This window comes from Neolamprologus multifasciatus, chromosome 12 (genome assembly GCF_963576455.1).
Source record: "Neolamprologus multifasciatus chromosome 12, fNeoMul1.2, whole genome shotgun sequence".
Taxonomy (NCBI): Eukaryota; Metazoa; Chordata; class Actinopteri; order Cichliformes; family Cichlidae; genus Neolamprologus; species Neolamprologus multifasciatus.
The window spans coordinates 7,495,006-7,511,474 of NC_140450.1; the positions used below are offsets into that span (position 1 = coordinate 7,495,006).

General features: G+C 36.9%; 1 protein-coding gene across 3 annotated transcripts in view; it reads left to right on the forward strand.

Moving 5' to 3' along the window:
- Window positions 1–15,714, forward strand: part of ksr2 (kinase suppressor of ras 2) — a 122,425-nt gene extending 106,711 nt beyond the window's left edge. For 2 of the 3 annotated variants that reach the window (XM_085181028.1, XM_085181030.1), the window contains 2 exons: window positions 67–196; window positions 2,375–3,427. In XM_085181028.1, the coding sequence (XP_085037154.1) occupies window positions 67–196; window positions 2,375–2,521 (277 nt within the window). In that variant the 3' untranslated portion in view covers window positions 2,522–3,427. Of the gene's footprint in view, window positions 1–66; window positions 197–2,374; window positions 3,428–11,024 lie in introns of those variants that run through there. The other variant, XM_085181029.1, reaches the window with a different exon arrangement.
- The last annotated feature ends 755 nt before the right edge of the window (window positions 15,715–16,469 follow it).

Below are 16,469 nucleotides of genomic sequence, written 5' to 3' on the forward strand. Positions count from 1 at the left end.
GACGCTGTTATTCTTATGACCAGATAGTTTAAAACACTGATCCACTTTGCTTCTTTGTCTTCTCAGCACCATCTGGTACGAGTTACACGCACGTGAATGGCCTTACAAGAGTCAACCAGCAGAGGTGATCATATGGCAGATCGGCAGTGGGATGAAACCCAATCTTGCACAAACTGGCATGGGGAAGGAGATATTAGTAAGAGCTTCTTTTTTTTCTTTTTAACTTTTCACTGTTTATGAATCACCTTTTCCTTCAAAATCAGCTGCTTTATAATTTTCGTGTTTAAGCACTCATTGAAAGATTAGCTTGCCTGATAAAGACAGGAAGGTCATTTTCACACATGCGGTACATCATCTGTCAGAGCTTTATGTAAAAGTGTAGATGTCTTTACTCCTCTGGCTCCCAGTTGCAAAGTTTATGTAATGCGTGATTGATCCCATGAGAGCAAGTAGCTGTCTAGTGTAATTGTCTCCCCATGAAGCACCCCTGCCTTAGCCAAATTGACTATTTTCAGAGAATGCATTTGGTGTGAAAATTCTCCTGCTGTGTGCTATTGTAAACCAAAATGTTTAAATTAGTAAAAAGATTAAGTAGTGTGAAAATTTTCAAAACATTCTTTGAATTTAATTATTACGTTTTTGTCACTTTTTCTGTTGTTGTTAAGTAAATGAACTTGTGATTTTGCAGATTAAGTAAACTCCAAGTATAACTTCATTTTATTGTACCATTTCTGCTATCTGTCTGCTAGTCTGCACTTGTCTCTTAATAATAGATTTTCCTGAGTAGATGTTCTGTTGTAACGGAGCAAAGTATGTTTTCAGTTCATTTGCATAATTGTGTTTTTTAGTTCTTCCTGTTAGAATAGTGATGCTGTGGTAGCATGAATGGAGTGAGCTGTTGGGTTAATTGCGGTCCCCATGTTAGCACAGTCAGTAATGTACAGAGTGATACTCAGCTCAGTGCTAAAATGAAGACCTGTGAAGTGAACCTTGAGCTGCTGTGCTGATGCTTGTCAAGCATGAGTCATCGCTTACCATTAAAGTTTCATGCCAGTCAAAGGACTAATGCATCTTTTTTAAATATTTTATTAGGAAGTTAATTAATTAACATTACTTTTGACTACCTAAAGCAGTGAAATTGTAATATTACATTGTTTTAGTGTAAAAAACTAAATAGATAAAAAAGAAAAAGAAAGAAAATAAAGACACACACACATATGTGTGTATGTGTATATATACGTGTATATATTTGTATGTGTATATATTTACATACACATGTATATATACATATATATGTGTATGTATGTGTATATATATATGTACACACATGCTACAGCTTAGCATGTATGGACACTTTGTTAGAAATGTTAATGCAGCTGCTAGCCCCTTTCCATGATTAGGGATGTCCATTTAGTATTTTTTTTTAGTATTTTTTAGTATTTATTTCACTTTTGCTTTTTCTGCTGCTATTTTGTTAGGTTTTAGTCAATAAATTAAGACTCGGGTCTTTCCCAGCATATCCCATCCTTAAAACTCAGTCACTGTGTGTCCTGGCCAAGTGTGAGGATGTTATATATTGGGCTCGAGAAGAGCTTATGACTTTGTAAATACTTAAATTAAACGGTAATTAAATACCACATGTAGCATAAACACTTGACTTTCAAGTTCATCAACTTGAAAAATTAAAGGCAATCATTCGCTTTAATTTGTCTGAGTTCAGTCATCTTATTTGGGTTTACAGTAATGTGAGAAAGGCGACTGGAGACAGTGTCCTGATTCTCCTCACATTGTAATGAGTTTATGTGTAGAAACTGCTCAAGCAATCGCAGGTTGGATTCACCTGAAGTAGATTTTCACATGACACCAACAAAAGGTATTTGAAGAATGCTTTTAATTGAAATTGAAAAATCTCTGTAAAGATGACAGTGTGCTAATATTTTAAGGGTGTCACGTCAGATTTCACAGTCAGGTTGGAAACACTGTCCGTCTTTGTTTGAAGATTTTATTTGGCTTTGTCTTTGCATTCGTCTTTATAGTCCCTTAGGTGGTTGTAAAGTTTGTCAAATGCCATTTGAACGAAAAGATTTCTTTACAGATTGCACACTTAGGTTGTGTAGACCAGCTTAAGGAACAAATTTCAATCTTCTTGGCTTAGCTCATATGCCAGCCAGCCTTGTTTGCATGTATGAAATGTAAGTCAAAACCATTGCTGGGTCTGCTTGTGTTACAGTTCACTATCAGATAATCAGGCCAAATTACACCAACTAGCTTCATGAAGTCCTTAGACAAACTGGACACACCTGTTTCTTTCATCACATAAGCATCTGAAAAAGATCAAATAATTAGTTTTTTTTTCTGTGTCTTTGCTTTCCAGGATATTCTGCTCCTCTGCTGGGCGTACAAGCCAGAGGAGCGACCCAGCTTCTCCAAGCTGGTAGATTTACTGGAAAAGTTGCCAAAAAGGAACCGCCGCCTTTCCCACCCAGGGCACTTCTGGAAGTCAGCTGAGTATGTCAAATAAGTTAGGGACATAAAACGGCAAACAATCAGCAAGTATAAAAAAGCAGCCGCCATAACTCCACATAAATAACCCACCTCCTTAAAGAATGCACTGAATCCAAAAGCCAGCCCAGTGATGAAAACTGCCCGTGCTGTGTGTATTTTCATGGAATGTTGGCATGTGTGTGTACAGATACGTTGACTGTCCAGTTTCTCAAAGCAGTCGGGACTCATATTTTCTTTGGTTTGATTCACACCATACTGGATATATTTCCTTTATCTTTTTGTCTTTTACTATTGACTTGTTCCCCGTCATTATATTTATTTCTTGGCTGTATCTTGCTTGTAATTTCAAACAGATCACGTCATCCTGGACTTAAAAAAAAGTTTTGAACAAATGTTGTTTTTTTGTGTTTTTTTTCCATGTTTTATTCTCGTTTGGTTCGAATGAGTGTAAACGTTGTACATCACATATTGTATATATTCATAACATTATGTTGCCATTCCTTATGTCTGTCAAATGTGTAGACCATTTTGTCAGCGTTACCTCATTGTCTCATGTGTGGATGTCCAGGTTTCATCTTTGTCTCAAATGTTTTGTCTAACTGAAAATGCCCTTTTATTTACACCGTACCATTTGAATGTGAAGAAGCCAGCATCCCTGTTTGTGTGGGGATGTATTGGCCCAGTTCTTTGATGGGAGACTGTTCTCTGATCAGCCTGTGCTTTGAATATTGCCTGTGAACATAAGCTAGATGTTTGAACAATAACAGCCTTTGGGAAAAAAAAGAAAAAAAAAGAGCCACCGGTCAGACCAGGAATTCCCTACTTGACGATGTTCTGTGAAATTGCTGACACTTGAAATGTAGTTTTCGTCAGCTGAACTAATTACCTTTCGGTAGTGCTATCACTGAGCCCCCCCCCCCCCCCCCCCCCAAAAAAAAAAAAAACATTCCCCAGTTCACATAAATCATTGTATATTATTTTTCTTTAAATAGATAATGGCAGATAACAGTATAATATAGATCGAAAGCTTGTTACAGTGTAGTCGGTACAGTAATTTTAAGTTATTTTAAAGTTGTAGACCCTAATCACAAAGTTTTACAAGTTACACATTAGTTTTCTCAATATGTGTATCCAATGGAAAAGATTTAAAAAGCTTAAAATCCCCATCTCTGCACTGAAGTGACTGTTGGACATGGATTGAGGAAAAATGTGGCTTCTGAAAAGCAAAATAAAAGGTTACAAAGTTTCTTAAAAGCAGTGTTGCAGTCACTTTGAAACTGAACGCTTCAAATAAATTCTTCCTAATCTTGAATATTTATTGAAATCCCTCCCTCTGCACTGTTCTCGGATGGCAGGTTTTAAGATCTGCTCTTCCAAGCCGAATAAATAATCTTGCAATCAGCTGTGTGTTCAAAATGCATTTTACAGGCAGCTTGACTGCATTCATATCTGAGAAGAGATCCATACAAATGATACATTCTTGTAAGATGTAGGTAATTAAAGCAGGACTTTGCAACTGTTGTTGAGGAGTTACGAGATAATGCTAAAGCTACTTCTTCCAGTATTGCATAAATTGGTAAATCTGCTTTTTGCTAATGTCAGCCACCGTAAGTTATGGTTGCACCACTCTTTGCATTGTTAAAAAAAATATAATTTCTAAGTTAATTCTGAGTTAATTCTCAGCTGGTATACAGAGTCAGTGTGATTTTTTTTTTTTTTTTTTAGCTACCTGCTCCTTATGAATATAACAGAAATATGGCATTCCTTGTGAATGCAAGCAGATAAAATGTAATGCATACACCTTCCTCTCTGATGGTGACTTAAAAATCTTTGTTTGCCCTTAGATGTTGTTTTAAATATACCTGCCATCAGATGCTATAAAAGATATAAAGGATAAGGAAAACTGGAGCAGTAGAAAATGAATATATGTCTTTATTTGCCGTGATAATTGGCAAGATTTGATAGTGTTAACTTCTTTGCCAGGTTTATTGTTTAATTAGACATAACAGCTTTACCATCTGCGTCTACGATGATGGCTTTGAATGGGTTATTTTTTGACAACAACACTGGTATAAAGCTGACTGTGGAGCACATTTAAAAATAATCTGAAACTTGCAATCATGTAACTTAAATCTGGCTGAATTTTCCCTTTAACATATCAGGAAAAAAATAAATAAAACATATCAGGATGCTGAAGACCACCCCTGGCCATTTTTCTACTTCATACTGTATATCAAAATATATTTTAAATGTATGTTATAGAGAACTAGCTAAGTCATATCACCATGAAATTGGAAGCTGTGGCATAATTTGAGCTGTACACTGCTTGATTCTGTCTAGCCACGTTGAATAGATGGAGACAATCCAGTCATGTTAAATAGCCATTTTCACCTCATTATATACACATCTGCCAGTGTTGGAAAATGCATACAAACAATCTGCTGCTGTTTTTGGGAGTCTGTCTGTCTATTTTGGAATTGCTCAGATTCAAATATTGTAAGTGGATCATTTATATTTGTACTGTTTACAACTTTAAAGTGCATGAGATGGACTATCAAAGATTGATTCTTGTTAAGAAAAAAAAATCCTTCAATACTATATATAAAAAGTATGTGAGCATTTTTCTGATGACCTGTTGTCCATTGAGCAGTTTGATCTCAAATTTTACATCAGGCTTTGCAAAACTTTTCAACGGCTTTGTTCGAGAGAATGATTGTTGCAGCATATTTATAGATTACATAAATGATTATACTAGAATTAAAATTTAAAAGGTTACGACCTGTGCACATGCTAAAGTTGACAACAAACCGACTGGACAACAATCAAAGATATAACATTAGTGCCAAGTGTACATAACAGATTGTAGACAATGTTTTATCGTCACTTGCCGTGATAATAATATTCCTTGTGAACTTTTTGAACTTTTTCTTTTGAATGTATAAATTGTGTTGTGTTTTTTGTTGCCTTTGTTATCTGTTCATTTTAATTTATTTCCTTCATTTTCCTTCTAATTGCATAAGCATTGATGCTGTGTTGTTTCTTTTCCTTGATTCCGTCCCTGTAATGTAGATGATAGCTCCAAAAAGCTTGTATTTAATGATGCCTTATGGTCCATGGCTTAGTGATGAGTAGATTTTGATCACAAGCTCTTTTATTTGCACTCATCCTTTAAAAAGTGTATGACAATAAAAAGATGTTTTCATTTTGGACGTTTTCTCTTTCTTTTATGACATCTTTTATCTTAGTCGACCCTTATCCATATTTTATGTTGGTTCAATTTTTTAACACATCTTCACAAACAAATGCACTTCCTAAAATTCAGTCTTATATAGTAAAAGTAAAATGTAGATTTTGATGATCTGCTCTCAATTTCTAATAAACTGTCATAATAAAATTGAAATATCTATTTTATATAATTTGCAGGCTTATAAGATGGCTGTTAGTCACATAGAACAGTAGCTTTAGTCAATGTGCTGTTTCTATGGTGGAAAAATAATACAGAGATAAAGATAAAATATCAATGAACAATCGCAACTCTTAACATCCTGTTTTTTATTGTAAGATGCTGTGCAGTGAGATAGTGCCAAAGCACGCAGCCACTCTGCAGGTGCTCACAAGCTAAATGAATTCTCTAGTTGTTGAATATTCCCAGCTGTCCATCCTTTGGAAAAAAAAATAACTGAAGCAATCTGCAGCACACAATTGGAGTGAAAAGCAATTTAAAGTGATATTCTTTCAAGAAAATCTTGTAAGAATAGGCTAAAACCAACTTCACATCCACAACAAGATCTATTAAATGAGCCATTATTTTAAGAGGTTAAAGACATCAGTTGAAATCTACAGGTTTATTTCTACTTTTTCTACCAGTGAACTGTTTCCATGACACCAATAAACTAAGTTTAGCTGGGTCTGTCATGTGGAAATGCCTCAGCCTGCATGCAGTAAGATAACAACACAATCCATTGCCCTTTTTAGAAAATCAAAAATAAATGGGTAATTCATTAAAAGTCCTGGTTCAATCCCCCAGCTCTCTCTGTCCTGGTCATTGTGTCCTTGGGCAAGACACTTCAACTACCGCCTACTGGTGTTGGCCAGAGGGGCTGATGGCGCGATATGGCAGCCTCGCGTCTGTCAGTCTGCCCCAGGGCAGCATTGGCTACAGCTGTGGTTTGCCTGCACCAGTGAGTGAATGAATAGTGGAATTGTAAAGCGCTATATAAATGCAATCCATCATTAAATAATGTACAACCCCAACTCTAAATGAGCTCGGATAAGTAAAAATAAAAGGAAACTGCAGTGATTTGCAAATTTCATAAACTCCCATTTAAATTTCATGGCAGCAGCACATCTCAAAAAAGCTGGGATTTGGTCATGTTTACCATCCCCTAACAGCCATAAACATCTGTGAACGGACTGATTGTTGGAATTTTGGGTGAGGAATGCTGTCCTATATGTCTTAGGATTCAAGCTATTCAGCAGTCCTAGGTCTTTTTTTTTTATTTGTGTTTCATAATGCACCAAATGTTTTCAGTTAGTGAAATGTGTGGACAGCAGGCAGGCACTAACACACACCAATACTATCAGAGACGCAGACTTTTGAACTGAGTGCTGATAATAAGTCAGATGATCCCTCTCCTCTGCAGTTCAGACGATGCAGTGTCTATGCGTACCAAAACTAATTTCAAATTTGGATTTGTCTGACCACAGAACAATTTTCCTCTTAGCTGCGGTCCATTTTAAACAAGCATATATGGCCCAGAGAAGAACCAGTGTTGCTGGATGATGTTCACATATGGCTTCTTCTGTGCATGATGAAGCTTAACATTTACAGGTGCCATGTCGAACTGTGTTCACAAACAGTGTTTTCTGGAAGTGTTCCTGAGCCCATGCAATGATTTTCATGACAGGCTTATGCCTGTTTTTAATGCAGTGCCACTGAGGAACTGAAACTCAAGAGCATCTGGTATTAATTTGTCCCTTATCCCATGTACACATAGATTTATCCCGATCCTCAGAATCTTTCGGTGACATTATGTACTGTAGGTTATGATTTACAGTCATTGCAAGTTTATGTTGAGGAACAGTTTTCGGAAATTGTTGCAGAATTTGTAATGCAGTTTGGGGTTGTTGTTTTGTTTTGTTTCTTTTTCTTTTTCTTTTTTGCAGATAGGTGAACTTCTGCCTGTTTTTACATCTGAGAAACTTTTCTTCTTGAAGATGGCACATCATTCTGTTGCCAATTAACCTTATTAGTTACTTATTAGTGTTGCTACAGCTGTTTCTTTTTTTAGTACCACTTACCTTTCCAGTGCTTTGTTCTCCTATCCTGACTTTTTTGAGATGTAGGGTTGACATTAAATTTAAATTGAGCTAATATTTTTCTTAAATTGGTGCATTTTCTCAGCTGAAATATTTGATGTTTTCTATAATCTACTATGAATGAAATATGAGGGGTTTTTGGGAAAGGACAGCAGACTGTATCAGTTTGTCCTTGTCTTGAAGTCTTTTGTCCCCTAAAATGAAAAGAAACCATTTATTTCAAAGGCTGTAGGAAGGCAATGATGAAAGATCCCCATGGGCACTAACATCTGACTTCAACAATTCTTGATGAAGATATCAAGATAATAATCATATAACAAAGGTCGTTGATTTCAATGAACATTTATCTTAACTTTTCACAACTCTAAACTTATATACATAAGTATCTGTGATACTTTTTTGCATACCTTGGTTGGAAGCTTATTCATAGCACATTTTAGACAAACATAAGGAAACCAAGGATATTGAATATATCAACTTTATATACGCCAGAATTACTTTGAACATGTATCGTGGCATTCACGTCAGTGAAGCTGTTCCAATAGTACAAAAATTCTTTCATTTATTTCCAGTCTTTTGTGCACAAACTGGCATACTGATGATAGTGTGTGCATGTGTGTGCAAGTATCTGTGTCATACAGTGTCAGACCTGTGACTCACTGGTTGAATAGGCAGAATGAGTTAGTGAGGGCATGGAGCAGAAAAATGAAATGATAGATAGGTGGACAACCAGCCCTCCTCCTCTACATCCAACATTAAAGTCCAGCCTCAGTCACCGAAGTGTAAAAAATCCACATCACCCAATCTCAGGAAGGCCTGAAGCCCACCAGAGCATGAATGTTTGGTTTCTGTCGACATTCTTAAAAGTGTTAAAACCTGATAAGGTTCGGTGCATTTCTTGTTATAGTATACGGACATAAGAAGCAAAAATAAAAACATCAGGGATTCACAAGGTCATTAAATTAAATATGTTCCTTTGCTGTGATTATTGTGGATAATCCACTTAATGGCTATCATGATAAAATCCTAATTAAAAAAAGAAACAAAGAAACAATGATAACACAGCTCATTAACAAAACCTAAAGGAACAATGGATTTGCAGGCTTAACAGCTTTCTAAAGTGATACGCAAGTTCTTGTAAATACTAAGTTGCAATTCTTTCTGTGCTCAACATTTCATAAATAAGATTTGAAAAAATTGAGGTTTGAAAAAGTTATTGTCAAGACTGTATAAAAGCAAGTGGATGCTTTTATATTAAAATAATAATTTTAATTTAATTCAATTAGGAAATTATTCATTATTATTGGAAAAGAAAATCACTTTCCTGTTATAAATGTAAAGTTATTTCATTTAAAATAAAATATTTTTCTGATGTTTGCATTGGGTTGATACCTTTGATCATGTCTTCGTAATATTTTGTCCATCATCTTCATTTTTTATTTATTCCATTTTGAGATCGTTGTACTTTGAGAGCTAATCATAAGGAAAATATACTGTAAGAGCAACACGGCTAAAAACTAAAAAATGCTTTCCATATACTGAATATTGATGGTCCTCATGGCAGCACAAAACAGGAACCATGCACTATAATAAAGGGAATGGAAAATTATACACTATATTCTCAGCAGAATTTCAATGAAGTTTAATTGCAGAGTGATTTAGAGGGTGTAACCAAAGATGTATTATGAGAATTGAATGTGTTTCAAAATGACACAAAAATCACTGCAAAGGTAGCTGCTCTTTTGGTGTATAAGCTAAAACAATTTTTCTCCCTAAATGATTGGCTATCATAGAAGGATACAGAAAAACTGTGGTCTGGGTTAATGCAGAAGAAATCCAAAATTATTTGCAAAATGTGTTTATTTATATTTAGCCCCAAGAACAATTTCACCATAACCTCAACCAACGTGCCATTCTTGGCTTAACATAGTCACATATGGTATACGATCCACCCCAAACTCCTCCCATTCAATCATTAAAAATAGGGGTAAAAAAGTAAAAATATTGCCACTGAAATGGATCCAGCCACCAGTTGCGTTGCACCTAAACGTGCAAACATAGTTGCGTCAAAGCCTATTTGTCATGTAATGTTCTTCTTGGCACTTCATTGGCTTAATGAGGCTAATTATGCCAACTCTGTGCTCACCTTTGCAAATATAATATATATACAGCATAAATATTTTGAAAATAGCACATTTAGATTAGCTCTGTCACACAGCCTCCAAGGACTGCAGGGCTCTCTTTATTCATTTAAAGACACCCACATGGTTTATTATGCTGGAGATGTATTTCATTAGATCAGGGGTTTGGAAGACAAACAGAAAGAGAGAGCAGAAGAGCTACAAAGTGTGCCATACAATGAGGATGTCCTAAATGTTTAGCTTGCCTGAGCCAAAAGTCGTGCCAGTCGTGCCAGTTAGTCATTAAGCTTTGAAGCTTAACCCCCCCCCAAGACAAAATAGACTGGCGACACCTGTGTGTAAGCACTAAATCCCATGCAAAAGTGGGACTCATTCAGTAGGGAAATAAACTCAAAACTTCTATCATAAATATTCCCGTCAAATGAGGTGAAAATGTCTAAACAATTGCAACCAGCAGGGTAGTCTGTGTGACATGTTTGGGGAAGAAGTTTTTGGTGGTCAAACTGTGGTAATTTCACATCATGCTCAAGAGCCTGAGAGTGGTTCACTGCCTGACATCCACTTGGCAAACCCACACTGGTTGAACTGTAGATCCCAAAAATAAATCTTACATAATCCAAAGGATGGAGGATGTGACCCTGTCTTCCCCTCCAGCAGGCCCTATGCTGGCCCATCTGGCTGATAATGTGCAACAACAGTGCTTCTCACAAAGATCCATTGTCACTTTCATGGACGCAAAGTTTGGATGTCTTATCTGCACAACATATAGAAATAACTGCTTTAAATCTGCTACATGATCTTGATGCACTGTCAACCTTCACATCTTGACAGTGCATCAAGATCTGAAGACTTACACCAATTCTGAAAAGTGTCAGTATGTGACAACTTGAAAGAGACTGTTTGGAATACAGTTCTAGGATGTGTTTAATTTGATTTCCATGTGTTCTGCATTGTTAGATGACAGCAGTTAGACATCTAACAGTGTGGACTCCTGTGGTGCTGTGTGTTAAGACGGAGAATTTAATCTTGTTTTTGTTTTCCTTCCCCTTCCTGCTCCAGGCTGTAATGGAGACATCGATGGGACAGTGTCTTTGTGTGAAGCTCGTCCTCAGCTCTGCTCACATCTGCTCCACCGCCTGCCTGCCTGCCCTGCCCTGCCACCCACCTACCCACCCTCTCTTGTCCCACCTTGCTTCCACAACCCCCACCTTTCCCGCTCCTTCTTCTTGCTCCAGCTCTTACACGTTCCCCCTCATGCCTGAATGGACCCTTTAGCGGTCAGTATTGGCCCACTTTCCCAGAGTGGGTGACAAAACACACCGCAGACTTTCAAACAGAGAGGCCTTTCTCCGCTCTATGCCTGAAGCCCTTCCCTAAAACACCCTGTGTCTTTCTGTTGAACACTTTCAACAATCCATACACCACCATTCATGCTACGTTGCAACTCATTTTCAGCTGCAAGTATGTTCTCCAGTATCATGACTGTGCAACATATCCTTCTTAGCTTTTTAAGCTTTGCTCTTGGGGGACATTTTCACGGCAGCTCGCTACAAAATTGTTAACTGCAACATTTCATTTTGCAAGTTGTTTTTTGTTGTTGTTGTTTGTTTTGTTTTGATATTTCTGACACTTTAAACTGATTTGTAAATCATTTTTGAAGGCCCTAACCCTACCCAAATTATGTATAATTTCCACTGCACCACTTGACTTTTCATTTTTTTCTGGATTTCTGTGCTAAACCAGCAATAGTCCCACACTTAAGCTAACAAACTTGGCCTCTAGAAATACCAATAACATGTTTCAAACTTGCCACAAAAAATGCATTTCTATAAAACATACTGAGAACGATGAAATAGAACGTCTGCAGCGAATGAATAACTCAGATGTAGTATGACACAAAGCTTTAGTCAGTGTTTAAAGAAAAAAAAAAATCGCTGTTTTGTTTTAATTTAAGGGCAAAATGTCTTAAAAAACACTGTAAGGTCTGCTCTTATTTAACCACACATGCTGTCACTGCTAAAATACAGACGTAAATGCTTGCTTTTGGCATCACAACTGCAATATAAATTATAGAACAAAACCCACCATCAACCCCAGCCATACAGCACTTGCAGATTATGCCAGTACATACATGTAGCACTGCTACAAAATGTAGTGCTTCATACAATTGACATTGCCTGTACGCAGGCTTCAAGAAAGGCAGTGATCATGTTTCATAAGTTTCCATATGTAAAATTTCTAAGAGGGTTGATGTGATTCTTAACATCAAACGTCTGAACATTCTGCACACAACTTGTGGCCACTAAGCAGCTGTATCTGTGCAGTTGGGAGGTCAAGTGCCTTTTTCAAGGACATCTCAGCAGCAGGGGTTAGGAAAGCAAAAAGGTGACTCTTTTTTGTCACTCATATTGTCCCAGTTGATTTTCGGCATTTCTATCTGAATCCAAATGTGAGAACTTTACTGGTTGTACAAACCAGAAATCATCACATCAGACAGTTTCTATTTCTCTTCTTGCACAGAGAAATTATAGATTGAAAGAAAGCTTTGCATTTCCAAATCTAATCCAAGATTTTCAAATTTACCAGGCAAGTTTGAACAAGTCACTGCCTTTGAAAAAAAAATGGAGAGGTGCAGTGCTGGTGGAGGGAATCAAACCTTCCAATGAGAGCATCTCAGTTTAATTGATTCCATTACATGGTCTACTAACTTAGAAATCGACACACCCATTTGTCTGGAGTGACAAATTAATCTCTTCCAAGTGAGTGAAGAAGAATGGAATGAATTCCAAAAACTCCATACCCACGAGACGAATGTTAAAACACCTCTGCTGATATTCACATCCAGTGAAATGAATGTGAGTTTTTGCTTTTCTCTGAGAGATTTGCTTCTACAATATTCGAATCTGTGAGTGACGAGAAATGTTTTTTGAAGCTGCGTACATGCTATGTGAGCAAATTACAGAGACAAAAAAAATGTGCTATTTGGACAGAATATTTATATTTGTGTTTATGAAAGACAAGACAATATTTGAAACTTTCCCTACACATGCAGGTGTCTAATGACCTCACAGCTATGCAATGAAAGCAATGGACATAAATAATCATCAGTGACAGTTTTGTGTTTTGTATTTATTTAGCAGTCAGAGTCAACTTTTGTCTTTGAGTACACCTGTAACATTTACATAGAACTGATGGATGGTGTCTCTTTTTTTCATAGTGCAGAAAATTGGAGACATGTCCTCAAAGGATGATGTTTTGCTAATTAAGATGGAGCTTTCAGTGACCTCCCTGTGCACTCTTTAGTGAGAACACTTAAAGCCACATCCACCATAAGCTTCACTACTAGAAATATATAAGTGTCTACAGAGGCTGCCTGCAGAATACTTTTAAGGATCGGCGCTGTACTGGTCAGCTCATGGCCACAACATAGCTGAATATGGCATAGTGCTCTATTGTTCCCTTTGCAAAGAATTCAAATGTAAACATGTCCGTCCTTGGACAAAATGAATTGGAATTGTTCTGCCTGAAATTGCTTTGCAGTTGTTTGTTTGAATGGCTACTTTTATATGCACACAATAATGCCATTATTACCAATAATGTGAGCAAAGCACGAGCCTGATTAAGCCTTTGACGTGGTTTCATACTGTGACAGCACCCCCACCCCTCCCCAATTAATGAAATCTTTTTTGTGATTGATGTATTATGTTTGTTTGTGTGTGTGTGTGTGTGTGTGTGTGTGTGTGTGTGTGTGTGTGTGTGTGTGTGTTAAAGTGAAATGATGGCTGAACATAAAAGGGGAAAGTTTTTTTTGTTGGTTTGTTTGTTTGTTTTTTTTCTTTTCAGTATGCTCCACTAAAAAGCTTGAGGCAGTGGCAACCAAGAGACGCAAACAAGCTCTTATGTTATGTGCATCCTGCCTGGAGCTGTACTGCCTTTTTACTGCCTTAGTTTTACACCTGGAACAGGATCTCTTAAAGAAATGACAACTTTTCTGTTCCATGTGTGTCCTGGCATTAAAGGATGTATATGGTGAGTCTATTTTTCTAGCAATCAAGAATTTCCAAGAAATAAACTACTTGTTAGTTCAAGTCTCACTTCCCTATCTTGTGGTAATAGTTTTATTTAATAATCCAAGATTCATGTAAAAATCTCCACCATGTCTTTGGTATTAATTTAAATTGTGAAGCGAACATCACCCACACTAGTGAGAAGTCTGAAAGTCCTAGCTGGGGGAAGCTGATTTAGCACAGTGCTTTTCAGACAATGAAGTATTCTGCATGCTGTGTGAGTGTACACAATGTGGTCAGAGGACAACCACCATTAGACCTATTTCTCAGCAGTTCCTCTTAATCTTCCTACATGCACTTGGCTAATAGGGCACCGTGGAGATCAAACACTGTGGCAGGGCTTCAAAAAATGATTCACAGAAGAAGAAAGGCAGCACCAGACTGCAAAATGAGTTGTTCTCAGCTCCTCTGCATGCCTAATTGATCAATGAAATATTTTCAGGTGACTCAAAACACAGTGATCCATGTAAACCAACTTTCCATGACAAATACAGATGAGTACATGCAGTTGAGAAAATGAGAAGGTGATTATTTTCCTGCTGAGAACTGTTCATGGTTCACTGTCGAGAGCATCGAGGACAGACAAACAAGGCAGGCTCAGAGAAGTGGAACTCATACATATAAGGCTGATGTGTTTGCTAAACATGTGAGAATGATGCAGCCTTGTAGTGTGATGGGGAATGCTGAGAAACACCATGAAAGTGTTTCAATCTGACTGTTATACCAGGGAGTGCATTGAAAGGGCTTCTTACAATACTTCTGTCATTTTTTTCCCAGAGTTTTGTTTGGAAAGATTTAAACTCAACTATCTGTCATCAAATGAGTCAAACTTGAGAATGTACAGGATGATGTCAAATACAAGCAGCTTTTCCAAAAGGAGAGAACATATTATCCTGAATTTACACAACAACCTCCTTTCTGATGACAACTGCTCATACTGCTGATTCAAATGTACTCTGAATCTGTCTTTAGCATTTGAGTGGATACTGTTTGTTGTATATGAGTATTATTTTTGTCCAGGCCTCATCTCACTGTAAAGCATATCTTTTTTGCTTCTTTTGTTGCCATTATTACCTTAAAATGCTTGGCTGCAACTGTCATAATGCAACACTTTGATGCTCTCCCCCCCCCCCCCCCCCCTCCAGATTTCTGATTTTGATTATGAAAAAAAAAAGAAATCATACATTTTTTCATCATCAAAGTCACCGTCATGTTGTTTGTGGTCATCGGCGTTTTCATCCTCATAACAACATCAGCAAAAACACATAATGTTGTCCTCATTCAAAAGAGCCTATCTATCATTGAAGCTTGTAATGGAACTTCATTTGTATAATTTGTACAGTAAAGTTTATAAAAGTTTTCTACCCTTTCAAAAATGATTTAGTTTCTGCTGTTCAACTGAATGTCAAAGAAAAAATACATTTGCAGGCCTTGATATAAAGTTTGTGTTTTTTGTGCAGCATTTGGGTTTGTTCTACTGTTCATAAGAGGAAAAAAAAAAAAGTCAATAAAAAATTTAAGTGATAAGCTCATGCTGTTTGTGTGAAGTTTGCATCTGACATCTAAAAGTGTGAAATGTAAGCACCTGCCCTTAAGAATACTGCTAAAGTCCACTGACTTTATTTATTCAAGTTTTTGTCTTGTTTGCTCTGCAAGAATAGATTGATGGAAAAGCAAGCAAACAGTATGACTCACATTAGGCCCCAAGACATCATTAACGTTGCTATTAATGCAGCTTATGTTGCACTGACATTAGAGTTAGAAAGCTCATTTATTATTCTCTTGATATTGACCAAGGAAGGCCAACTGAACTTATTTGATGTTATTTTATTATAGCTCGTGGCAGTAATTTGAAGGATTACACACACACACACGCGTGCACACACACACACACAGGGCAATTTACAAGCTGAGTTATTAATATTAGGTCTTGTTGAATTCGTTAATCATCTGTTGGATTTTTACAGCTACGAGGCTGCCTTTTAAAAGCTGTTGTCGACGTTCAGAAGTCCTGGCGGTCTATTTGTTCTTCCATCACCTACAGGATACCCTTTCATTTATCGTAGGGATGCAAAGGGTTTATCTACAAAGTATTTACTTTATAACTTTGTTGCTGCGAGGCAACAGTAATGATAAAATCTATTAGCTTGTTAAAACCTCAGAACTCAATACATCCATACTAATTAGTTTAGTGCCATTTGAACTAGGTTTCAGTCTTTGGGGGCAGGTTGGGGGCAACTTTAATTTGTTGGTCAGTATTCAAACAGCTAAAAGAAAACATTAAAGCCAATTTTTTTAAATGGATAGCGAATGTACATATGTTTTTACTAAATAGTGGATTAGAAGTGTGAGTGTACATGGATAGGAAATAAGGAGAATAAAGATGGATGTGGACAGAAATCATCATACAGGCTATTAAGACTGGGACAATTAATGT